The following is a 26,920-nucleotide window of genomic DNA, read 5'->3' as shown; positions in this document are numbered from 1 at the left end:
AGGGGCTCAAGCTCACAAACCATGAGATCATGACCTGAGCCGAAATCAAAGAGTCAGACACTTAACTGGCCGAGCCACTCAGGACCACTAAGCATGGCCATTATTTTAAATTATATACACTTACCATTAAATCCTACTAAAAATAAAGGCAATATATACTCAGAACTCATCACTTCCTGAATATTTTACTCCACTTTCTTATTTGTTGTTGGGGGAGGTCATGGAGAAAACGTGACTGCTGATGACCAGTGAACTGGATCCAGGCCCTCGGAGGCTCCTCAGCCCCTCCTCTGGTTTTGGAATGTGGGTTCTGCTGGACGCCCTCACTCCCAGAGGCTGCTCCAAGGACACAGCCTTGAGGTAGTTCGGTGGTGTTCAGAGCAACTGGACGGCATACATGACTGAACCCAGGTGAGGCCTCTGTCTCAACTTGTGAGTGTGGCGAGTGGGCGTGGAGACCTGCACCTCGTGGCTTCCCATGACTAGCCTCGTTCCCTTGCTTATTAAACTTTCCACCCAGCAGCCTGGTGGCCTGCCTCTTGCTTCGGTCTCTTCCTGCTCCCTGTGTGGGGGCCGGTTTCAGATCACACCTGGGAAGCCTTGGAGGAGCCTGTGAACCAGCCTTATCGTCTGTGCCCTTGAGGCTATTAATGCTGATTGTACCCGTGTAATAGAAATGCTCCTTAATGGGTGTCCTGCTGGCATTTCTTCTCAGCTTTGTGATCAGTGACATCATGTTGGTGGCTTGAAGTTGGCCATGATGGAAATATTTACACCATAGAAATCAGTAAATGTTGTAAGTCAAAGCTTTTCTGTGATTATTGTTCAACATCTGCCAGCATACCACTCACTACAAGCAAGCTTTGGGAACCGAGAACACCTTCCTATTTCTGAGGAAACCGGTAAATGAGGGAAAATAAGGCAGAAAAGTAAGACATGAAGTGCTGGTAATGTGTAGGAAATTTCCAGGAAATCCTGACTGATGATTAGAAAGAGAGGGCCTCTGGGACGCCTGGCTGGCTCAGTCAGTAGAGTATGTGGCTCTTGATTTCCGGGTGGTGAGTTTGAACCCCATGTTGGATGTAGAGATTACTAATAATAATAAAAGAGAGAGAGGGCTTCTTATTTCCATGAATGTAACACCATGTTTGGTATCATTTTGGACCCCTTGTGTGGACAAGATGTGGCCCAGGAGCTCCTCTGGGGCTTTTTTTTTTTTTAAATTTTTTTTTAACGTTTATTTATTTTTGAGACAGAGAGAGACAGAGCATGAACAGGGGAGGAGCAGAGAGAGAGGGAGACACAGAATCTGAAACAGGCTCCAGGCTCCGAGCTGTCAGCACAGAGCCCGACGCAGGGCTCGAACCCACGGACCGTGAGATCATGACCTGAGCCGAAGTCGGACGCTTAACCGACCAAGCCACCCAGGCGCCCCTCCTCTGGGGCTTTTAAGTACACTTCTTGCTTTTGGTCCAAAGGCAGTACTGTAGCACCAGGGACTACCTGCACCTTCTCAGAGGATGAGGGTCAAAAAACGCCCCTCTAAGTACGCAGTGGCTATTCAGTTCAGAAGGCTGCACAACATGATTTTTCATCAAGGGTTGCAAGAAGGGCTGGGGCAGTGCACAGCCCCATGTCCTGATACTACTTTCATGGCCAAAGGAGAAAGGCTGGAGGTCCTCTGGGTTGAGAATGAGCTTTTCTGGGAGGAGCACAGGGTGCGGCTTTGCTGGCGCCAGGGCACAGGGCAAGCGCGCTTCTGTATTATTCGTTATAACCCCTGGACAGCTGATCGATCACCTGCCACTCGAGAGTACTGTTGATCTATAAGGAACACTGGCAGGCAGGCCTCCAATCAGACTAAAGAATAAGATGGGCTTGCTCAGGGGGCACCTGGGTGGCTCATTCAGTTAAGTGTCTGACTCCTAGTTTTGGCTCGGGTCATGATCTCACTGTTTCGTGAGTTTGAGCCCTGTGTACGACTCTGCTTTGACAGTGCAGAGCCTGCTTGGGATTCTCTCTCTCCCCTCTCTCTCTGCCCCTCCCCCATTGTGCTGTCTCTCTCAAAATAAATAAACTTCTTAAAAAAATTAAATAAATAAATGGATTGTTCAGGTGTAGGTCAAGAAGAGTTTGTAGGATTGGAAGCAGGTCTGGGATTCAGGATGCGGAGGCCAACCTGGGCTTTAGAGAAGAACTTCCATCTCTCCACCCCTACCCAGGAGAAGGGGCTTTGGCCCGGGGGTGGGGGCTCTCTGAGGTCTCAGGAGGCAGCACCAGTGTGGGGGTTGGCAGGAAACACTCTTGCCCATGAACTGGGAGCAGAAGCCAAGTAGGAGGCCTCAGAAAGCACAGAAGAGCCTGAACCTATCAGGGGAGCAGTTGGGGGGGGGTGGAGTTGGATCCCAAATCAGGGTCTCTGATGCCAGGGGCGCAGATCTGAGAGACAGACCAGAGAGCTCACCTAACTGTGTGTGTGGCTTTTATTGGGCATCCACAGGTGGAAGCTTCTATGGGACTACTGGGTTCAGGTGGATCTAAATTAGAATTTATTTTCCTCCCCAAATGTGGTCTTACTGAGTTTCCCATCTAGGTGAAATGGCGATTCCATGAATTTAATTAGGATTAAACTCTTTGCATGCTGCATCCCCTGGATACCATCTGACTGTTTTTCAAATCCATCCCTTCTTTAAAAATTTTTTTTTTAAATGCTTATTTATTTTTGAGAGAGAGAGAGAGAGAACATGAGTGGGGTAGGGGCAAAGAGAGGGAGACACGAAATCCAAAGCAGGCTCCAGGCTTTGAGCTGTCATGACGCAGGGCACAAACCCATGAACTGTGAGAACTTGACCTGAGCCAAAGTCAGATGCTGAACCAACCAAGCCACCCAGGCGCCCCAAGCACCCCCTTTTTTTTATATCCATTGCCACGGCCATATTTTGGGCTCTAGTCGGTTTCGTTTAATAGAATTTTAGTTGTTCTTCATACCTACTACCTTGCTGTCCTCCAAAGCATCCAGAGTGATCTCTCAGCACAGAACCGTGATTAATTCCCTGCTCAGAATTCTCCATGCCAGGATAAAATCTAAACTCAAAATGTTGCTTTTATAGCTTGTGCCCAAGAAGACAAATAGGCTTCAGTCCACGTTTGCTCTCATTGGAACATTTCCATTCCCAATTGTCTGCTTTCCATACCTCTTTTGGATCTAGAAGTGATGGCTCAGAATCATTCTTAATAATTTGTGATCTGTAGTGTTTGAGAGATGAGTTCGGACTTTTTGACTGTGTGTCATTTCTTTGACTTGTGCCCTCTACTCAGTCAAGGACAACTGTTAGAAAATATTTGTTATTATTATTTCTTAATTCTTTTTGCCTTTTCCCTATGACCTACGATAGCTATGGTAAGAGCAAAGGCATCCTGTGCTGTTTCCAGTGAGAGATCCTTAGACCGTAGCCTGATTCTGGTGGGTGGTCTTAATGCTCTGGAACAAATTTCTCCCACAGCGTAATTGTTTGGAGGTTTTACTTGCTCATACCCAGCAATCCAGATTTGCTTACCATCTCTTGTGCTGTTGCTTTGGCTTTGCTTACACAAAGCTATTGGAGATCTGGCAAACAATCTGGCAGTCTGGTGGATTGCTAGGACCCACTTCAGACTCAGTTAATGAACCATCCACTTTGCGGTGTCTGCGCTAGGGTCACAGTGATGCCAAGTTGTGATCCTGGCTTGATCTGAAAAGTATTGGAAACGATGGAAATGTGCATAATGTTTTTCTAGCACCTTACGCTTCCAACTCAGGAAAGCGTTAGGAGGCTTCAGGAACTAGAGGCCTCCTCCTGCTTTGCTGGGAGATGAAATGAACAGTGAAAAGAACAATAATGGTGACTTCCCGAAGTTACCTACGAAGTTGGTGCGAGATCATGACCTGAGCCAAAGTCAGATGCTTACCCATCTGAGCCACCCAGGCTCCCAAAAGACCAGCCTTTTTTAAAAGGGACAGATAAAACATGTAAAAGCTGTGATACAGCATTCATCTACAGGTGAAATCTTTTAAAGGAAACTCACAATTTAGGGGCGCCTGGGTGGCTCAGTGGTTAAGTGTCTGACTTCGGCTCAGGTCATGATCTCACAGTTTGTGCGTTCAAGCCCTACATCGGGCTCTGTGCTGACAGCTTAGAGCCTGGAGCCTGCTTCGGATTCTTTGTCTCCCTCTCTCTCTGCCCCTCCCCCGCTTATACCTTTTTTTGGTATAAGACCTTTTTTCTCTTTCATTCTGAGATGTCCTGATGTGCTTTATTTGTGTGTGTGTGTGTGTGTGTGTGTGTGTGTGTGTATTTAAGTTTATTTATTTATTTTGAGAGAAAGAGAGAGAACGAGTAGGGGAGGAGCAGAGAGAAAGGGAGAGAGAAAATCCCATGCAGGCTCCTTGCTGTCAGTGCAGAGCCCGATGCGGGGCTCAAACCCATGAACTGTGAGATCCTGACCAGAGCCAAAGTCGAGTCGGCTACCCAACCAACTAAGCCACCCAGGCGCCCCTGTCCTGATGTACTTTCATATTTTTTTCTCCACTTATAGTATCTTACCTTTTTTTAAAAAATTTTTTCTTTATTTTTGAGAAAGAGAGAGAGACCGGGAGAGGAGCAGAGAGAGGGAGACAGAAGATCCTAAGCAGGCTCTCTACACTGACAGCAGAGAGCACCAGGCAGGGCTTCAACTCACAAACCGTGAGATCATGACCTGAGCTGAAGTCGAATGCTTAACCAACTGAACCACCCAGGTGGCCCTAGTATCTTATCTTTTGAATAAGTCCTTATTTGAAAATTTAAAAAGTTTTTTTTCTTGGGCTTAAAATAATAACCCTCTGGATTTTTCTCACACCTATTTCCAGTCCTTCAATTTCCTTCCCCAAGCAACCTGTTACTATTTCTTAAATGTCTTTCCAGATGTATTTCATCCACATATAAGCATATTTGTGTGTGCATATGTGTATTTTTCTCCACTTAAAAATATGTAGGTGGTAGCTTCATATTTCCTACCTAGTGTGCACCTTACTTTCTCTCATGCTACATTTTAGAGATATTTCATGTTAGTGTATGTGATGGTTAATTTTATGTGTCCACTTGATTGTCATTGTCTTATATTATTATAAATATGTGTGGATACATATATGTTTGGCAAACATCTTTATTTATTACCTCTCTTATTCACTTATAATGTAACATAAGGTGTGTTTAAGTATTAGGGCGCCTGGGTGGCTCAGTCGGTTGAGCGTCCGACTTCGGCTCAGGTCATGATCTCATGGTTCATGAGTTTGAGCCCCGCGTCAGGCTCTGTGGTGACAGCTCACGGCCTGGATCCTGCTTCAGGTTCTGTGTCTCCTCTCTCTGCCCCTCCCCCACTCATGCCCTCTCTCTTTCTCTCTTTCAAAAATAAATAAGCATTAAAAAAAAGATATTTAAGTATTGTTAATTTAAAATTATTGTATTCAAGTTACTAGATAAGGAGAGGAGTAAATGTCCGTCACTCAAGAACTTTACCTCTTATGGGGAAGAGGTTAGTGTGTTTTTATTTATACACAGGATATTTGTATCATGTTAGGTGGAATTATGATCTTGTCATTGTCTTCTTTGAAGAGTAAGCATGGTTTAAGGAGACGCTTATGGGTGCCAGGTTGACAAAGGGTTGACTTGTGATGTTTGATTTTATGTATCAACTTGACTGGGATGCGGGTACCCAGATATTTGGTTAAACACCATTATGGATGTGTCTGTGAGGGTGTGTCTGGACGAGATTTACATGCGAATCAGGAGATTGTCCTCCCCCATGTGTGTCTTGTTTAATTGGATGAAGGCCTGAACAGAATAAAAAAGTGAGGTAAGGGAGAATTTGTTCTCTCTGCCTGTCTTCACGCTGGAACACAAGTCTTCTCCACCTTTGGGCTCAGACTAGAACTCACACCCTCAGCTCTCCTAGTTCTCAGGCCTCTGGAGTCAAACTGGAACTCTGCTATCAACTCTCCTGGGTCCAGCTTGCGGAGTGCAGATATGGACTTCTCAGCCTCCCTAATCATGTGAACCAATTCCTTATAATAAATCACTGTATATATTGGTTCTATTTCTCTGGATAATATGGACTAATACAGCATACATTGAGTTTTCCTTAATCCTTTTCAATGACCAGATTGTAGTTCAAATAATGAATGTGCTATGATTTAATGATTTTTGTTGCTGCACAGTTAAGCTCTTTCCAGTTTTCCAGTTTTTTTTTCTGATTTCACCAGTGGATCAGTAAATATCTGTCCACATACATCTTTGTGCACATATGCTACTAGACCCGAAGGTCAAGGAACGTGGTCTTGATGAATCTTAAAGGTGACATGTATGTGTGTACATAGATGTGTGTGTGTGTATAACACATATATGTCAGTACATGTTTTGTATGGCATCATGTGCCTTAGAATGCAATTTCTCAAAAGGGAAATTCTGTAAATGTGTATGTTCCATACAATGTTAGGCAGGCACGTTGTGGTTCCCTAATACATATTTTAATACAATAATAATTTTCAGAATAGCCAGTCAACTCATATAATATTACTAGCTAAGTACCAGTAGGGACATTATCTTTAAGTGGGTCTCTTGAACTGCATAAGCAGAGAGAGTGCTTTTCACAAGTCAAAGGATGTTGGCTATTCTTTACAGGAAGCCAAAAGAGTCTCCTTGGGCTTCTTCTTGTAACAAACACCCACTAGAATTATGATTTTGGAATCATTTCCATTGCAAATCCCCTCTTTCCACACCCCTTTAAAAGGCAGCTGTGATATTTGGCTTCTAACCAAGGCCTGCTGCACCAACAATTCTCTAAATTTTATTTATATTTCATGTGCAGTATGCTCAAACTCTCACTTTCCCAGGTGCCAGATGCTGGTTTGGATATACTCCAGTGGAAAGTGCTATGAAATAATAAAAGTAAAAGGCTGAACAAGCTGCCTCTTTATATCAGACTTGCACCTAGTGGACCTAAGTTAAGTATGCTAATAATGACTTCACTCTTTTCCCAACTTTGTGATCCCCCGAATTCCCACTTCACCTACCTCCACACCTTTGCTTCCATAGGATATAAATGCTTATTTGTAGTCCTTTTACATCTCTTCAGTGTTCATTTGAAAATGTCAGAACATAGGATCTATCTGTCTCACGTGATTTCAGTGGTGCCTAATTTGATCCACTGATGGGTATTTCAAATATGACTTTCAGGATTTTTCCCTTTTTAAAAAGTAATCTCTATGTCCAACGTGGGACTTGACTGACATCAAAAGTCTCAGGTTCTATCAACTGAGCCTTCTAGTCACCCCTGCTTTCAGGATTAAAATAAATTTTTTAATGTTTATTTTTGAGAGAGAGACAGACAGACAAACAGAGTGTGAGCAGGGGAAGGGCAGAGAGAACAGGAGACACAGAATCTGAAGCAGGTTCCAGGCTCTGAGCTGTCAGCACAGAGCCCGATGCAGGGCTTGAACTCACAAGCCATGAGATCCTGACCTGAGCCGAAGTTGGACGCTTAACCAACTGAGCCACCCAGGTGCCCCTCCTTTCAGGATTAAAAAAAAATTTTTTTTAATGTTTTTATTTTATTTTTGAGAGAGAGAGAGACACACACACAGTGAGATCAGGGGAGGGGCAGAGAAAGATGGAGACAGAATCTGAAGCAGACTCCAGACTCTGAGCTGTCAGTGCAGAGCCCAATGTGGGGCTCAAACTCACAGACTGCAAGATCATGACCTGAGCTGAAGTTGGACGCCCATCTGACTGAGCCACCCAGGCACCCCCAGGATTTTTAAAGATATCTAATAACTTAATGTCTGTTATGTTCATAGCTTTAATATATTTTCAGTAAAAAGTGATGTTTCCTTTGTGTTTTATTGTAAGTCTGCCCCTGCAGTGGCACAGAATTTTGGCATGACACTTTAAGACTTAACTCAGAATTTCCTTTTTGTGATAGGAATCTTGCTTGTTTAAAGGCAGTCTTCAATCCACAGATCATTCTTATGAAGTGAGCAGATATATTAGGTGGATACTAAGAAAGCAGGTGTAAGTTTCAGGATTGCCAATCCACTCTAGGCTCCCACCTCCACCTCTTTCATCAGTTTGTGTGGTTAACATTTCACTGAGCTGAAAAACGACAATTCCTTGTTCTAGCCTAGACAAATTGAGAACCTTAGGCATGAAAATTTGTGCCAAAATCTTGCGATGATATTGAGGTTTAAATTAACTCTTGTAAAGTGTGCTATGATGTGTGTGTGTGTCTGTATGTTTGTGTGGGTGGAAAGCCGCTATAAAGTAGAAATACTTTGCTTGCCTGCCAGTATCTCTTCACATACTGGGCTCTGGCATATCTCATTTTTTCACTCTTTCCATTAGATGGCGCTAGATGCCCAAGAAATAACTTCCAAAGGCAGGGTGGAGGGCGGTGAGAGGGGCGTCTTTTCCTTTCACTGGGTTGCTGGTAGCTGAGCACACACACAACTGAAGGTCCTCTTCTATTGCAGGTTGGCACGGTATGCATTTTATTTTTTCGTGTGTATGGGGGGGGGGGGCGGGAAGGCTTGCCACAGACCACCTGTTCAATCCAAGCATAGGGTAGCATCTTGCCAGCTGGCAATAAATAAATAAATAAATAAATAATTCCTAGAATTTGTCTTAACTATCAACAGACTTGATAGAAAGTATAGAACCGATTCAGGAGTGCAGCCAGCATGGATTTAAAGCTGCTGCGGCATCTGTTTCATACACTTGCGGAGATGGAAGAGAGCCACTCACTGCGACCTGTGGACTGAACTCCCACAGCGCGACCCACGAGCCACTCGCCAGTCTCAAGGACTCCCTCATGTGTGCCTAGCTACCCGAGAAATGCAAGAGGTGGCGTCCTCCAGTCCTCTTAAGGTAGACGAAACATACACAAAACACACGATAGAGAAATAAGTGCTAGCAAGCCCCAGCCTGATGAAATGGTGATTGTGTATAGATGCTAAGTACTTGTAAGCATTCCGAGATGGGGTACGAAATGGCCGGTTAGGCCTTGCGCAGGGAAAGAGAGAGAGAGAGAGAGAGCACTCGGGTAGGGGGACTATGGGAATGTTTGGAGAAGTCCAGAGAGAACTGAGAGCTCGGAGGGTGGGGGACCAGTCCAGCTCCGCACCGACTGCAGCCTCAGAGAGGCCGGCTCGGTGACCCCTCTCCTTTCTGCACTTAGCCTCGGGCATGCCCTCAGAGTGGGGCGTTTCCGGCCAGCCTTCTCGCTAGGACTCTTTCCCGAGCAATTCGGCCACGCGGTGGAAGCCTGCGCGGGATCGCCAGCTGCAGCAGATTAGGGCCCAGAACGCGGCCCGGGACAGCCACGGAGGGGGCGGGCCGGGGGCGGGTCGGAGGGGCGGGCAAGGGGCGGGCCCTGGTGGGCGGGGCTCTCTTCTGCCCCTCGCCCGCCGCCCGCCTCAGCCGCCGCCGCCGCCGCTGCCGCCGCCGCTGCCTCCGCCCGCCGCGAGGACCGAGGGAGCGGGGTTGCAGCCGCCTGCCCGCCCGCGTGCCCGGGCTGCGGTGGGCCAGGATGTCGGGCTTCCTGGAGGAGCTGCTCGGCGAGAAGCTGGTGACGGGCGGCGGCGAGGAGGTGGACGTGCACTCGCTGGGCTCCCGCGGCATCTCGCTGCTCGGGCTCTACTTCGGCTGCAGCCTGAGCGCCCCCTGCGCGCAGCTCAGCGGCAGTCTGGCCGCCTTCTACGGCCGCCTGAGGGGGGACGCCGCGGCCGGGCCGGGGGCCGGGGCCGGGCCGGGGCCGGGGGCCGGGGCGGCCGCGGATCCCGAGCCGCTGCGCCGCCTGGAGATCGTCTTCGTGTCCTCGGACCAGGACCAGCGGCAGTGGCAGGACTTCGTGCGGGACATGCCGTGGCTGGCGCTGCCCTACAAGGAGAAGCACAGAAAGGTGAGCTGCGCGGGCCTCGTTGGCGCCCCTGGCCTCGGTGCGCAGCCCGCGCGTTCGGGGAAGCGGGGTGTTCGCCGGCCCCACCCGCAACACGCGGCCCCTCGGCCCCGCTCCTGTATCTTTGCACACGCTTCCCCTCGTGTCCCTTAGTGTCGCCTTCCTCTGTCTATGCCCGCCTCCGTCCGAGGATCCCGCCGGGTTGGGGCTCCCGCGGCAACTCCTCGGTGCGGGTGCCAGGCCGCGCCCGTGGGGGAAGTTTGACACCCCCAGGCCCCCGATCCCGGCTTCTGTCCCGAGGAGCCAAGAGCCAGATCCCCACGCGTCGGGAGCCTTGCTTAGTGGGCAGCTGCGCCGGGGGTCCCGACCCCGTGACCCCCAACCTCCGCCGTGGGCGCGGGGAGGGGCTGTTTCCTTCCCTCAGCCTCCAGACTCCCGGCGGATACCTGTAGTGGTGGGGGGTTGGCGCTCGCCCCCTACCCATAATGCCCAAACCAGGAAGTTTCCTCTCTCTGAGAGGAATCTTCTTTTCAGGGGACCCCTTCCCCGGTGACCCGGGACTCCGAGGCCAAGCCGCCCCGTGCCCCGGAGAGGCAGCCGCTGACCATGGCTTTGGGTGAGAAGGGCGCTCTCTCCTCTCCCCTCCTCCCTCCTCCCTCCTCCCTCCTCCCTCCTCCCTCCTCCCTCCTCCCTCCGCCCCCGCGGGCTCGACTAGTGGCCACCGGGGAGCTTTTCATTGTCTGCCTGTCCAGCAGTCCTCCCCAGATGCCTCTCAGGCGCAGGAACAGACCCGTCTTTGCAGGTCTTAGTTGCTTGGTCGGTGGGCCACTGTCGTCTTGGCACACTTCGAAATTAAATGCTGAACTGATCCCTTAGGTTAACTGGAAAAACGAGGCTTTGGGGAAATTTATACTTCGCTGTCAACTACTCATTCCCAGCATTTTGCTGCTGAAATTAGTTTGGGTTTTTGAGTGCATCTGTTGGATGAAGCTGTCTGTTTTAATAAAAGGGATTCAGGAAATCTTGTCATAAATCGAAGCAGGAAAAGTTTTGGAGCGTTCTTGCTTAATTTGTATGCGTGATGCAACGTGTGAATCCTGCACCTTCCCTTTCTGAGGAGAATCTTAGTTTATGGAGTGGACAGGAGAAGAAGGGCTGTTCTGGGGGTGTGGACGTGCCTCTGGGGAGGATGGTAACGGCATGCCATGTGTTTCTTTTATGTCTACAGAGTCTTGTTGAGAAGCATGATTTAGATTTAGTAAGACCAAAAGGCTTTATATTGTGACCCCAAATGTCTCGAGTAAATCATCTCCAAATAGTGTAAGGTGCGGATTTAGGATTTAAAGCATGAAATACAGTTTAACAAATACAGTTTGTAAACTTCACATTGGAAAAACATGAGCTCACTAACCACATAGAGGCAAAACTTGGCATTTTAACCACTTTTTAGGTGATCTTGCTCATAGTTGGGTTATATATTTGATAGTGCATGAATATGAATGGCCAATCCTTTTTTGCTTTAAAAATATGGGAATTCTTTGTTTTCCTTGGTGGTTGTTTTTATGATCCTTTTGGGGAGAAATATTATTCAGAAGGTGATTTACCAAAAAATATTTTTATTGTTATGGCAAGTTTCTATTGTATATACCAGTATGTGTAAAATAACGTCCTTATTGGGCAATACACATGATTTCTAGCTCATGCGAACATGATGGGAAACTTACAGACCTGAGGCCTGTTGTTTTTTTTCACAGTGGAGGAAGTAAATTTGCTGGATGGTAAAAACATGGAGCAGACTGCGATGTTTTCCAAATACTTAAAGCTTTTTCTTGAAAAAGGAGACTATTTCATATGCTACATGCCATGCCTGGTTCTCTCTGCCGGGGCTAGTCCCCTGCACACACACAAAAAGTGGCCCTAGTCTGGACCTGCCGATTCCACCAGGATGAGAGTCTGGATGACACAGGGCAGACCCCCTTTTGAAAATACAGTTCAGAATGCTGAACATGCCCAAACCATGGTGCATAGCATCTTAAACATTTATTTTTCGCTCGGAGTTTTTCTGTCTCGCATCCTCTGGTTCACTTTGTTGTGTAAAACAAATCCAGTTTTTGAAGAGGTAGTTTCTACTCCTGGATGTTCATGAATAGGCAACTCAAGGTCTGTCTGATCCCGGAAACCATCCGTAGTGATATGCCAGGTAAAAAGACTCCAGCTGTGTTTTTTATGGAAAACATATTTTCAGAAATGACAACAGCTATGTACTCCCTCTGAAAGGAATTATTTTCTCCCTTGAAACCAAAGAAAGTAAACAATTCCCTTTTTTGTAAGGTTGAGTTTTTGCCTCTCTGTTTGAAACTGAGATGCTTAGAAGTCTGTGAGCTTGTAATGGCAGTTTCGTGATAAAAACAGGGAAAAGCCTAGGGCATCCCCGGTTCAGGGTGCTGAGCGGTGAACGCTTACCTTTTTGCTGATGGCCCCTGTCCATGTTGTTTCGCCAACTATAATAGTTTCAAAGAATAGAATTTTGTTTTACACTGAAGGGCAAACCAGAGTTCCAGATTACTAAGTTTTTTAAAGTTCTCGTTAACATTTGTTCCTTCAAACCATTCATATACTTCTTCCCACTGGGATAACAAAGGATATGGTTCTAATTAGTTATTGGCTGGCATTTCTCTAAAGAAAATTGAAAGATTATGGTGGGGAAAGAAAATGCTGTGTGGTATTTTTTTCTTCTTTTATTAATTTCCCCTTTATGTAGTAAGAAAGTCTGGGGATGACCATATATGTTAGGCTTGCATTTTGCCTGGGTCTGCTCACCTTGACTGAAGCTGTGAGAAAACAGCAAATAAAAGGACTCTAGCATCTTTAAACAAAAAAAAAAAAAGCTTTATGGAAGGTTGTCCTGTTTCTGCTTGCTTTTGTGGTAGGTGCAAAAATAACTGAAGCTTCATTTTTTTGGCTTCCAAGCACACACATATAAATAGCTGTATAGAAATTGTAATTAAATGATAATAGAACTTTGACTGCCTTTATAAGAGCAGTTTTGTCAGGAAACCTATAATCTTGAAGTCAAGGCAGTTGGACTTGTTTTAATAAGTAGGTTTGCTTTTCCTTTTGTTGGGAGACATTTTTCAGATTTCCGGAGAGAGAGAATGAAATGAATAGTTGGAAAGTGGTGATGATTCGGACTTTGGGAATTTGATGTGTTCTTCAGGTGGGGATAAGTTACTTTGCTGGCCGAACAGGAGAGTGGATCCCCAGGATCTTCTGCTTCGGCATCAGAGAGGGCAGCACGGAGTTTGGTTTTAAAGCCACTGGACTTCATTTTGCCTGGGCTGGATACCTGATGGAATACATTTGGTCAGTGTGGGTGCACTGACATCAAATGGTGCAGGACCACTGGTCTTAGACAGGTTTGCTGGGGTCTGGCTTGGCCCTAGACCTTCCTGCCAGACAGAAAGGAAAAGAGAAAGTTGGGGGCCGATGAGTGGCAGTCAGGAGGCTCTGGTCCAGTCTACCTGCTCCGGTCTGCCTGCTCCAGTCAGGGGAAGGGGAATCTTCCTGTTTCCCTGTCTGGGTTGTTTGCTCTGGGTGGTTCTTTTGGTTCAGACTAAATCAGAGGTGTGGCCTAGAATTCACTGGAATCCCTTTGGCTCTTTGGAATGGGGCAAGGTTTGGTACCAACCCAGGCAATCTTTTTTATCTTTGAGAGAGAGACAAAGAGACAGAGTGTGAGCCAGGGAGGGGCAGAGAGAGAGGGGGGCACAGAATCTGAAGCAGGCTCCAGGCTCTGAGTTGTCAGCACAGAGCCCGACACGGGGCCTGAACTCACAAGCTGTGAGATCATGATCTGCGCCGAATTGGATGCCTAAACTGACTGAGCCACCCAGGCGCTTCCCCCCCCCGCCCCCCGCCCTCCAACCCAAGCAGTTTTATAGCTCCATCTCTCCCAGCTCATCTTCCCTCAAATGTCGATACCCTGACCACTAAGAGAATAACTTCTAGGACACTGACAGACCACTTTCATGGTGCTAAAAGATAGCGGAAAAAGCACAGCTTTGAAGATGGGGTTTTCTGCCTTGTGCAAAAGGAGCCTGGATCAGCCAGGACAGGCTCCCTCTGTTCACTTTGTTTCCAGGACTTGGATCTGTCTAATAAAAGACAACAGTCCAATTAAAGTAATAAAAGCAATTTTCCTTGAGAGGCTTTTTCCTTGCTCCATTATTTGTAATGTGCTTTTTAATCTTTCATTTTTCTCTGCATAATGAAGACGTCTAGTATATAGTAGGTAAAAATAGGGACTGATGTCCACCTGCCTGAGTTCAGATCCTGGCTCTGTCATTTGATAGCTGTGTGACCTTGTGAAAGTTACCCTACGTGTCTGTGCCACAGGTTTCCTTATCTGTAAAATGAGAAGATAATAGCATCTGCCTGGCAGATAGTATGTGCTCACTAAGTGCTAGCTATCGTTAAAAAATTCTCATGAAATCTAGTAATTCTTTCGTCTCCTGAGACTTTGGAATATATCACATTACAGAATTGCGGTTACAAGGTATATTTTTTAACTTTTCAAACAAATGACTTCTAAGTGTACAGGGGGTATGGTGAAGGAGTTGAAAGAATTGCCCTAGAAGAGATTATAATTGAGGAGAAAGACCTGGAAGAATGAAGCAATGAAAGCAAATGAATATTTAGAAAATACTATTCTTGGGGTTCCTTGGTGGCTTATTAAGTGTCCAACTCTTGATTTCGGCTCAGGTCATGATCTCACAGTTCATGGGGTTGAACCCTGTGTCTGTCTCTGTGCTGATAGTGTGGATCCTGCTTGGGATTTTCTCTCTCTCTCTCTCTGCTCCTCCCCTGCTCTCTCTTTCAAAATAAATAAATAAACTTAAAAACAAAACAAAACTGTTCCTTAAAGAACTGGTAGTCCTGAGATTTACTGAGCTCCATACTCACATTTGCCAGTGAAACTTGAGACATCAGGTCAATGAGGCCCAGACGGGATAAAGGGTAACAACTTTAAGATGATGAGGCACCCTTCTTGAGAGAGATTAATTACGCACTTGGTGCTGGTTCTGCGGTTTGCCAGAGCTATTAGGCGCGTCTGTCGCTGATCCTGCCCTTTTAAATCCGGGCAGCGTGAAGGTTGTAGGGCTGCTGCTCTTTCAGCTTGGGAAAGGGATGGTGCCTGCTCTCTGGAGCAGTGGAGACTCTAACACACCCTCTAACACGGCCACCTCCCTTCCTAGCTCTGGAATGCTGTAGGATAGGTTTGCCCAGACTTGTAGCCACTGCGCCTTACGATTCAGGCCTCCAGTTAGGGACTCAGGCCTGACTGGCTAGCTGTTCACAGCTCTTGCTGATTGATAGAGGTTGGGATGTGCACCAGAGCACAGAGGAAAGCTGTGGGTTTTGAGGTTAGGGTCATTGATTTCATTTACCCTCTTTTCTCCCCCTCCCCCACCCTCTTTTTATCACTCTTCCTTTTGGTTTTGAGGCCTTGTTTTAGTATCTGCACAAATTTGAAAAAGGAGGCTTTGTGTGATACACAGCTGGGGTGGGGACTGAATAAGTTGCTCTGTGTATGGGAGGTGGAGGGGGTCTTTTTTATTTTTATTTTTGATAAGGCTTGGGCCTCTAGGACTCTAGCTAGCCCCAATCTGAGTAGACCAGGCTCCTCGAGGGATGATTTCCTTTCAAGCGGGAGAGCATAGGCTTGGCATAGGATGTTTTCTTCTCTTTGCGTTCTCAATTCCCAGCGGTACTCAGTGTTAACCACCAGAGTGCTTACTTTTCTGTATTTTATTAATTTACCATGCTACTTATTCAAAGGCACTTGAAGAAAATGGCTATGAATTTGGGATCTTTTTGCTGATCCTGGCTCTCATGAGGTTCTTGCGTACTTTTGCTTTATATCTGACTGTTATTTTAAAAAGAAGTAAGAGTTGGGGCGCCTGGGTGGTTTGGTCGGTTAAGCGTTCGACTTTAGCTCAAATCATGATCTTGTGGTTTGAGGGTTCGAGCCCCACGTTGGGCTCTGTGTTGACAGTTCAGAGCCTGGAGCCTGCTTCAGATTCTGTGTCTGCCTCTCTCTCTGCCCCTCCCCGGCTCGCACTCTGACTCTCTCTCTCTCTCTCTCTCAAAAATAAATAAACATTCCAAAAAAAAAAAAAAATTAAAGCTGATGGTGCAGAGCCTGCTTAGGATTCTCTCCCTTTCTCTCTGCCTCTACCCCCACTTGCTCTCTCTCTCAAATTAAAAAAAAAAGGGGGGTGGGGTGCCGGGTGGCTCAGCTGGTTAAGCGTTGAGTTCCTGACTTCGGCTCAGGTCATGATCTCACAATTCGAGTTCAAGCCCCACATCGGGCTCTGTGCTGACAGCATGGAGTTTGCTTGGGATTCTCTCTGCCTCTCTCTTCCCCTCCCTTGCTCATGTGCTCTGTTTCTCTCTCTCTCTCTCTTGAAATAAACTTAAAAAAATTTTTTTTAAAAACTGATAAAATAAAAAAAAATTAAAAAAGAGAAGTAAGAGTTCTGAAGTCTCAAGAGTCATCCTTGCTTCTCTGGCACCCCTCACATCCACAGAGTCTTGCTGATGCGATTCCCTTAATACATCTCAACTCTGAACAATTCTTGCCATCCCTATCATCACGGCTTGAGTTGAGGTTTCATCTGGACGACTGTGTACCACCAGCAGCTTCTCCTGGGGCTCCTTGCTTCCAATCTTGATGCCTGGAATGGTTCTCAGACCATCTTCTCAAGCTGTAATCAATGATCAGTTTTATTTTATTTTGTTAATTTCCAATCCGTCACACACCAATCCAAGTGGCCTTACTAAGCATGACTCCTGTTGAGGTTGAATCACATACAACTCTCTGCTAAGCTGACCTCACACAGGCTGGTCTCTGTCCTTTTCAACAAGAGGAGCCTGTTGATCACAGGCTTGGTTGTTGCTGCAATGTCGAACTGCTGAGTACTCATTCTCAATTTCTGTACTTACCTTGTTTGGGGCCAGTAGCAACTTATGGGAAAGCACTGGGTTGCAAACCTACCTTGAGCCTTGAGCACCGCTGCTCTAGACTGTTTCTGGAATGGTCAAGTCCAAAATCACAACTTTGATCATATCATTCTCCCACCTAAGAATTCTGTAGTTGTTCTTCATAGCTTTTGGGGTCAAGTCCAAATTCTAGAGCATGGTCCCTGACTATTCTCCTGTCTCCTGTCTCACCTGCACCGTGTTCTTTTCCCTCCCAGCTGGCTGAGTTTGGAACTTCTAAACTTCAGTCCTGGTTCCCCTGTTTCCCTAAGAAGCTTTCTTGTCTCTTTGTCCTCTAGGTGGGATGATTCTGTGGGCTTCCATAGATCTTCTGCGCAAATGCCCTAGCACTTAGGCTGTGTTTGTTTCATTATTAGACTGTAAGCTCTTTGAGGACAGACACCAACCAAAGAGGGGGGGAGATGATCAGTTCCTTAGGTGCTGAGACTCTGTGATCACAGAAAAGCAGGCATGGGACTTTTAGATTGGGAACTTGAACACATGGTAGCTTCCACATCGTGTAAGTTGAAATGTGTGCTTTCACTATTGTGTAGCTTGATTTTAATATTTACTATTAGAGTTAGGCCTTAATTGAATTGTATAATTGTATATGTCCACAGTATGTGGGTGTTTTTGTTTTTGTTTCTTAACGAGTGCTGTAAAAGGCACTTAAACAAGCAAATGGATGTGTAACTCCATTGCCCTGTAATTCTGTGCTCAAAAACAGGAAAAGACTTTGAAATGTCAAAAATCTTAGGCCATTAAAATAGTCTCCTATCTGTAGACCTATCATTCCGTGCTTTTATGTTTCATAGTTTGTGTTTCTCAGGAATCTTTCTTCCAAGGAACTCAAAATGCATGCCTATTACATCTTCGAGCAACTAGCAATCAGTAGATACTAAACGTTTTAACTTTTCAAAGTATATTCGAGTTGGAGAATTGAAGCAAGAGAACCAATTATTAGATTAGGGTCACAGTGTTGGATGAAAGAGCTCAGCTGAAGTCCCTTAAATTCAACTCGGTCCTTTCTGTTTGTGAAATCGTATCTTACAAAATGTTCACATCAAACATTCTCTGTGGAAGAAGAGGGAGCTGAAAGTTCTCTTTTCAACAAATGGTTTTTGGTGTGGATTCACCCTAGATATGCATAGAAGACCCTGAAATAAGATAGAAGTAGTTTAACTGCTGAAAGCATTTGCTGTTGCCTGGAAGACAGGAGAGCCAGAACTTCTTTGCTGCTGCTGCCTTTCTGAGGTGGTGGTGGTGGTGGTGGTGGTTTCTAAGGGCCCTTTAATGATTTGGCTTTTTTTAGATCAGCCAGTGAAGTGGCCCCAACTCCCCTTCATCCTATGCAAAGCCTGCGGGCTGCTTTAGTGCTTTTTGTTCTGAGACAAAATTGAACTTCAGGTGTCCTGCCGAGATCCTAGGACTAAATCAGTCCTCCCTTTTATGAGGTTTTCAGAAACTGCTGTTCTAACTTCCAGTGAAATCTCAAACATGTGCTTTCTGCTTTATGACAAGTAAGAAGTATAGTAATTGAAAGTTGCTTGAGTGCTGTTATTCTCGAGCGAAACCCTGTAATGGAAACTTTTGTTCTGTGGCATCCATGATTAAAAGCAAACATAAATTTTCTGCTGCTTGCTGGTCGTAACTCTTGGACCAGATATACAGTGTATTTTTGTATGAACTACACTTAAAATCCTTTTCAAGAAACCATTTAAGCTTACAGTTCAGCATTCCTTTCAGTTACATCTTATCACTCCCCCACTCCCCATTGTCTTATTTCAAGGTAGACACCAATTACAGGTAAATTCAAGTAATATTTCTACGGTGAAGAATGCTTTCATCTCAGGTCATTGTTGAATACTCGTAAAGAGGGTGTGGTGAGTTTTGCTGTTCTAGGGATAGGGTTTCCCTCTTTGTTTTCCTAGGGGAATTTTATCCAGATGAATCGGGTTTATAGAGTTTTACTTGTCTTTTTTCGTCAGTATGCTAGGGACAAAAATCTGAATGGAATCCGAAGATGTTGCCTTTTCCCCCTTTAAACGTGATCAGGTCAAGACAGTTTTCTTTGGGTTAAGACAGTTTTCTTTTGATCGTGGTGCCTCACAGCACAGCTGCCTCATCTGTTAGTCATTTTTCAGGGTTTGATGTGAAATATACAGATTGGGCAGAACAACCAGCTATAGGGAAAAATCACAGTGTTACCTCTGACCTCTCTCTGGATGGCAGTGAATGTAGGTGTGAGGATAGCGTTTGCTCAGCTCTGGGCACGTGCTTGAGTGACTGCAGCTTAAAAAAGCATTTATATCCACGGACCTTCACAAATTCTCCTCTATTAGAAGTGAACGTTTGAAATCTGTCACACAGTGGCTAAGAGTATGGGTTCTGGGTCTGGGTCTTTTGGGTTTGAATCACACCTTGGTGGATTTCTAGCAATGCGATTTTGGTGCGGGTTACCCAACTTGTGTGTCTCCAGGTCCTGGTCATTAAAATGGAGATAACAGTATCTACCTTGTAGGGTTGTTGTTAAAGGGTTAAATGAGTTACTATTCGAAAAGAGTTTAGGACAGTGCCTGGTGCATGGTAAGTGCCCTTTAAATGTTTACCCTAGGCACTTCAATATTTCAGTTCCTGTGTTTTGGCTGTTCAGATGACAGGAGAGAAAAATTCTCAGCTTTTCTTTCTTTGTATCACGCCTGTCCTCAGCACCTAGACTCTGCATCTAGTGGCGCAAAATGTAATCTTGTTTCTCCCCAGTTTCTCACTAGGACAGGGGTAGTTACTGGTCACTTGTTGATTTGATGACACACCATGCCTTTGACTCTGGTTAGAATTCTAGACCAGCTCTTTGACCAACTGGTTGCTCAGTTTTCCTGAACGGATTCTAATGGATTCACCTTTGAGCTGGGAGTGGGTAGCGGAGTCTGGGCTGTATATATTTCTCTTGCCATTTATTTATTTATTTTTTTGACTTTTTATTACTGAAAACTTCAGACATCACACCAGTAGGGAAAATAGCACAGTGAACCCCCTTGCACCCAGCGCTCAGATACAAGGATCACCAATTCATCATGCCCTCTCCTCCTCCCCTTCAGTGGATTTACTTTGAAGCAGCGCCCAAGCATCGTATCATTTCCTTTGTAAACATTTCACTAAGTAACTCGTTTTTAAAAATTTTTTATTTATTTTATTTATTTTAATGTTTATTTGTTAATTTGGGGGGGTGAGGGGCCGAGAGAGAGGGAGACAGAATCCCAAGTAGGCTCCGTGCTGTCCACGCAGAGCCTGAGGGGGGGCTGGAACCCATGAACTGTGAGATCATGACCTGAGCCAAAATCAGGAGTCAGATAGCTTAACCCACTGATCTACCCAGGAACCCTTCACTAAGTAACTCTTAAAAAAAATCATAATATATCATAACCTCAAAAAATCCGATAATTCCTAAATATCGGCAAATATCCACTCAGTATTCAGATTTCTCTGATTGTCTCCTAATTTTTTTTTAATAAAAATAATTTTTTTTTATTTGTTTGAAACCACATTGCAACTGGTAGCTATGTCCCTAAAGTCTTTTAAACCTAAAGTTTCTCCTTCCACTTGAACTTTCTCTGGGTCTGCCCCCTTGCCACATTCTCAACCCTTTCTTATCCATATTGTAAAGGTCTACAGAATATTGGCTCTTGGGTTCAAAAGTGTCCTAGGCCCTTGTCGTTGAGAAGACCAGGTGTTGGCCGCCTCCTAGTCCCTGGTGGCTCAGATGCAGTTCTTCAGGGGGGCTGCCCTTCTCCATCTCCACTCTGCTTCTCTCTGTGGGGGCCCTGACCTCTGGCCAGCTGCTCTCATAGTGACCTGTGACAGGAGGGCCACCCGCAGCTCTGGGTTTGCTTTCTGTCCTCTCAGAACCCCAGGAGAAGGAGGCCAGCTTTGGTCACCCTCCCATCCCCGGACATGTCTGATATTCTGATTGGCCACACCCGAGTCATATGCACACGTGCATAGCCAGAGGGTGGGGTCACAAACCAAGTAGACTGAATATCAGGAAAGGGGAGTGCTTACCAAGGAAAATGAGGTGTGTTACTTGAGGGAGGGGATGTGGAAGGACTACAGATGCCCCCTAGAGTCATCTATGCCTAACCCCATGGCAGCATGCGCATCAAGTGGTCACCCAGCCCTTGGCAGAGCATTTCTAGTGACCACAAAGTGCCATCTTCTTAGGAGGCCATTCTGACATCAGCCATCCTTGCCTAAGGGACTGGCCAGCCTTCAGAGACCTGCAGAAGTTCTCTGAAAGATTCCCATGGTCATTTGGCTATTTCTTACATGATAAGGGTTCAAGTTTCATCACTATCCTGTTCGTATAGGACAGGGCTATATGTATAGGTGGGCTGTTCGTATCTGAGCCCACCCCACAAACCTGAACACGGACTCCAGGGGGGTCTGCCTGAAGCACAAAGGGTCAGCTTATCTAGATATTATCTGAACTTACATAATTACAGCTTGAGATTGTATTAGCTTTTCTGACAATCACATTACACTGTGTTGACTCACTGACCTTTTTGTCAACCAAAACTCCAAAGGCTTGTTCATCAGTTTTATACCTGAACAAATGAGAACAGAGTCCCAAATCTTATATCTGTGATCCTTAAGAATATGTTTACTTAGATTTGATTATTTTCTGCAATCTGTCAGAATCTTTTTTGCATGCGTATGTGGTCACCCACAATAATCATAGCCACTTCTGAGCTATGAATTATGTGATCCCTTGCAGACCTTCACTAAATCTGGGGATGGAGTCCCAGGTCACACCACTAAAGCCTCCTCCAGACTAATATTGGTCTGTTAGTTGTTGAAACACCTTAGAATCCAGCCAGTTCTAAATTTGCCTAATTATATTACTATTCAGCCCACATCTCTCCATCCAGTTAACCTTTATCATAGGAGACCTTAACAGATTGCTGGCTCTAACTTAGAGATTTGCCATTTCCCTTTCAAGGAAAGATAGTGTGAAATGATTTCTGTTTAGTGATCCCATGCTTACTTCTAAACTGATCACTTCTTCTCCTAAGTGTGTGTTTAATAACTGTAATAAGCTGTAGGATCTGTTGAAGGGTTGATGTCGGCTTCACCGATCTGTAGCTTGCAGAATCTCCCCCGTTTTGCCCATTTGAATGAAAATCAGTACTGCCTTCCATCTGTTGGTTGCTGGTGATGAAATCACTGACAGGTGTTAGGTGATCTTGTGGGCATATTTTCTCCCTCTTGGATGTAATTCATACCTTACAGGAAGAGGGTTGTGAGATCAGGTGGGCCTGTGTGGAGTGTTGGTTGGTACATTTGTTTCCTGCATAGAACCCTGTAGGGATAGCTGTGGCCAGAGACCCCTGTCAGAGTGTAATTGGGAGCACCCCATTTGACCAGGATGGTCAGATCCTGCGCTTTCTGAAGTCTGTGTGGCAGTAGTGGCTGCCTTGTCCCCATCCCAACACCTCCCTCCTCCCACTCTCTCATTAGGGCACTAATAGAGCCTGAGGGAGTCTTTTCCTTAATGCCATTTCTCCCCATCGGGCTAGGGCAGGATGAGAATCTGGCTGGCTAATTAAGTGTGGCATTTTGTTTCAAAATTAGCAAGAGACAGGAAACCTCGCTGCAAAGCAACCTTAGTGTCCTTGCAGATAGATTTTTCGTAACACTTGACTTTTTAGAATGAATCACTCCATTTATTTTGAAAATTTTACCTTCTTTTACAAGGGACTTGTTTTCTTACCCGAGGGTGTTTGCCTGTTTAAGATTACACGTAAATCTGTTCTATCCTTTGCAGTTTGGTCCCTAAGAAGGCTGACATTTCAAATGTTAGGCATGAGGATGAATTGGCATTAAATGCCTTCAAACAATTTCCTGGGGGAAATCACTTTCCTAAATTTGCAGAAGGGCGCGGGCTTCAGACCTTGGATGCACTGTTTTTACTTTTACAAATGTGCTTAAGAGTAAAACACTACCTCGTACCACTTGAACGTCTTCTCTTTCATTTGGAGTCGTGGAAAGTATTAATTTGCAGCGGCTGTGGTGGAAACACTCCAGTTTTGAAGCGCTTTTTGAAGCGCTGCTTTCCTGCAAAGGTTCAGTTAATGACTTTTTCTGAGGTCATCTGGGCCTGCTTTTTGGTGGATACAACAGCCAGAGAGACAGTAGTGACCAGGCGAGTGCAGATCCCGGGAACCGAACCTGGTGTGCCTTCACGAGGAGGCTGTTGGTTTGTACGCATCCTCAGCAAAAATTATGTCTCTGCTGCTCACGTTAAAAAGCCATTTATATTCCTTTACTCAGCATATACTTAAACACATTTTTCCACTTGTTAACTTTTTCCCATTTGCAAGAGAAAGCCAGGATTTCATTTTTTAAGTTAGAAAATAATCCTCTTTGTAGAGATAATCAGTAATGGTGTCGTATATTATTCTTCCGGTAAAAGAATAGGTGTATACCGCAGGTATGAATGTATATGCTTCAATATCTTTTATACAAGTAGATTTTTTTTTTTTTTTTGAGTGAGAGAGCGAGAGAGAGAGCGCGTGTGCACACACAAGCGGAGCAGGGGCAGAGGGAGAGGGAAAGAGACTCTAAAGCAGACTCCGTGCCCCGAGTGGAGCCTGACGTGGAGCTCGATCTCATGACTGTGAGATCATGACCTGAGCGAAATCAAGAGTTGGACGCTCAGCTGACTGAGCCGCCCACGTGCCCCACAAGTAGATTTTTAGCATTTGAAATTAATTTTTGTTTTCTGAAAGGACAGTGTCTTCACATGTTAAATAAAATTTCAAATAAAATGAGAGGCATGCAGGGATAAGTAAGTCTCACTCCCACTGCTGACTACAGCTTGCCTCCCCTGTAGCAGCCACCATGATCAGGTTCTTGTTATGTCCCTTCAGAGGTATTTTGTCCTTATTCAAGCATGTCCCTGATACACGCATACTTTTTTTTTTTTTTTTTTTTAAACCAAGCCTTTTGAACAGATCTTGCTCATATTCTTGGCTGTCCCTGACAGGTGCTGCTTTTTTTCTCAGGTGGGTAAAGACTAGAAGTGCCATTGCATAGCCCTATGGTGACTCTGTACTGTGCCTGCTGTGGTAATGAACCCAACACAGAGACAAGGAACAGAATTCCTCCCCCACAAACACCACTATCCCTAGAGGGGAAATGGCTTCGCCTGACATGTTTGCTGAGTATGGTGGGCTAAGGAAACCTTTGAAAGCAGCTTTCCCGTCCTTGGAGAGGGGCCCCCTCTAGAACTGACATAAAGCACTCAAGAAGACAGTGTCTGTGGAATTTCCACTGCTGTGCCCTGCCGTTTGGATAAATTAAGAGGTTCATTCTCTGAGCTGTCATTCTTCCCTTCTAAGAGTATTCGGATTTATACAGGGACAAAAGACTTCCCCAAGCCGGGCACTTGTATTATGCTGTGTCTTTTGTGGTGACTGGTATTAGGCAACCTGTATTTAATATAAGTTTTTATTTACTGAGTGTGCTGCACTCTTAGAAAATCCATCACCACCAGAATCCAAGGTTATGAAATAGATCAAATAAGGGATTACATCTGTTATTTTCATTATGGAAGGATTATTTTATTAGGCCAAATTGTTTTAGGTTGTGAGCTCCTAAAGAGATTCAAAATGTGATTTCTTCCACTTAGAAAACTCCTTGACAACATCTTTGGAATGCATCAGTTGTTTCGAGAAAAATGTACAAATATTACATCAAAAGTCCTCTTACTAAACATCACACACAGCTTTTCCACTTTCCTCTGAACATTCCTTATTCATTTCTATATGAGGCAGCTGAGAAAACTTATAACTCATGGATGCAAGTTGCTTATGAAAAATCAAAAGGTTGCTAGGGGAATTAAATAGGTTTATTAAATAGATTATAGAGCTTATGAAAGGCACGCTTTGCAAAGATCCAGTGAACTTTAAAAGGGGACTTGGGGGGCCCCTGGGTGGCTCAGCCGGTTAAGCGGCCGACTTCGGCTCAGGTCATGATCTCGCTGTCCGTGAGTTCAAGCCCCGTGTCAGGCTCTGTGCTGACAGCTTGGAGCCTGGAGCCTGTTTCAGATTCTGTGTCTCCCTCTCTCTCTGACCCTCCCGCGTTCATGCTCTGTCTCTCTCTGTCTCAAAAATAAATAAACGCTAAAAAATAAATAAATAAATAAATAAACAAATAAATAAATAAAGGGGACTTGGGACGCCTGGGTGGCTGTCAGTTAAGTAGCTCAGATCAGGATCTCACGGTCGTGACACTGAGCCCTGCATCAGCCTTTGCGCTGGGCATGGAGCCTGCTTAAGATTCTCTCTGCCCCCCTCCCTCTGCCCCTCCCCTGCTCATCTTCTCTCTCTAAAAAAAATAAATAAAAGAGGACTTGACTTAAGAATGGAAGGGGAATGAGTGTTAGTTTAGAAGGAAGAATATCTTCTGAACAATTAGTCATAAATGCTGAATAAATGTACATCCTATAGACCAGGACAAAAGTATAATGCTTCTTGCCTTGCCTTACCTTCGTGAAGGTATCCTTTAAAGCTGTGTAATAATGAACACTCTAAATGTTCATCATGGAATGGTTAAGTAAATTATAGTACTCAGAATCATGTTGAACAGCTATTAAAAATGGAGTTAATGACCTTTGCTGGAACGTAGAACTATACTTCAGATATTATATTCAAAAAAGCGAGATCCCAAATTACACAGATACCATAATTACAGTACAACACTGTTTAAACAGATGCATAAGGAAGATTGCAGTAAATGCCCCAAATTGCTTATCGTTATGTTGGGGTAGTGGTGTCTACGGTGGTGAGTCTCTGATTTACAAATGTTCCGAAATGTGATCGCTTGTGTAATGAAACATATGGGAGGAGATAATGGTGCTCTTGCCTGGAATGGGTGTGCGTATAGTTTGTGAACGCTTTGTTTTCATGTGGATTCTCTTGCCCCCTTTCGATCTGGTCAGCAGTTGAGTGGCATTTTTAGAAGATGAGGAAGTAACCTTGCTCACAGTCGCTGCCTTACTGAAGCGCCAACCTGCTTCCAGAAAGGCTTTCTGGAAAGAATAACTTGAAAGTGACCTTTTCAAATGAGGGGGAGGGTAGTCCAGTGGATTAATAAAGAAAGATATTCCAGATATAAATAACCACGTGGGAATGAAGGGGAAAGTTGAGAAGGAGAAAGTTCATTGGATCCAGCAGGGAGAAGAGAGTGGGGTGGAGAAGAGACAGTGCCTGTTTGGAAACTGATGAGTGGCAGAGACTCCCCATGCTCAGGGGAACATTGTTACCTTTTATAAGGAAAAACAAAAGTTCCTTTGGCAGGTGGTGGGGAGAACACATTTCCGGTGATTCTGATTTGGAGGCGGGATTTCATCAGGCCTGAAGACTCTGGGAAGTGGACCTGGACACATGGGATTAGTGGCCTCTCTCAGGGTTTGGGCTTGGAATGAGAAAGACACGCCAGGTAGTAAGTAAGAAACAGATGCCTTTGTACCAGAGGCTAGACTCAAACTCGAGAACCTCGTCGTGGGCCAGGCTGCAGAAATACATTTTCTGTAGGCTTCATTAGATCATAAAGAGGAACCCTGGGTTAATGGCTTCTGTTTGTGAAGTAAAGGAAAAGAAATTCCTCGCGGAACTTTCCCCTACTGTATAGTGTTGGGGAGAGGGGGGAGCAGTGACTGGGACTAAGAAGCCCTCGATCTGGATTTCTCACTTGATAAGTGCTCATATTACAAAGTCAAGCCTGCGCTTTTCAATGCTTTGTATTGACACTGCCCAGCTTCGGTCAGTCACATGTTTACTGAGTATCTCATTTGCCTTGGGCAGTGTCAAGGATGCAGAGAAATTAGTGACAAAGTCCCTGTTGTCAAAGG

General features: G+C 45.2%; 1 protein-coding gene across 2 annotated transcripts in view; it reads left to right on the top strand.

The window, feature by feature from the left end:
• The first annotated feature begins 9,516 nt into the window (after nucleotides 1–9,516).
• Nucleotides 9,517–26,920, top strand: part of NXN (nucleoredoxin) — a 158,410-nt gene continuing 141,006 nt past the window's right edge. Inside the window, exon 1 of one of the 2 annotated variants that reach the window (XM_042917290.1) lies at nucleotides 9,517–9,972. In XM_042917290.1, the coding sequence (XP_042773224.1) occupies nucleotides 9,601–9,972 (372 nt within the window). In that variant the 5' untranslated portion in view covers nucleotides 9,517–9,600. Of the gene's footprint in view, nucleotides 9,973–10,200; nucleotides 10,586–26,920 lie in introns of those variants that run through there. The other variant, XM_042917291.1, reaches the window with a different exon arrangement.

This window comes from Panthera leo, chromosome E1 (genome assembly GCF_018350215.1).
Source record: "Panthera leo isolate Ple1 chromosome E1, P.leo_Ple1_pat1.1, whole genome shotgun sequence".
In the NCBI taxonomy this organism is placed as follows: Eukaryota; Metazoa; Chordata; class Mammalia; order Carnivora; family Felidae; genus Panthera; species Panthera leo.
The sequence above is the reverse complement of the archived record's forward strand: the minus strand, read 5'-3'. Positions and strand labels throughout refer to the sequence as shown.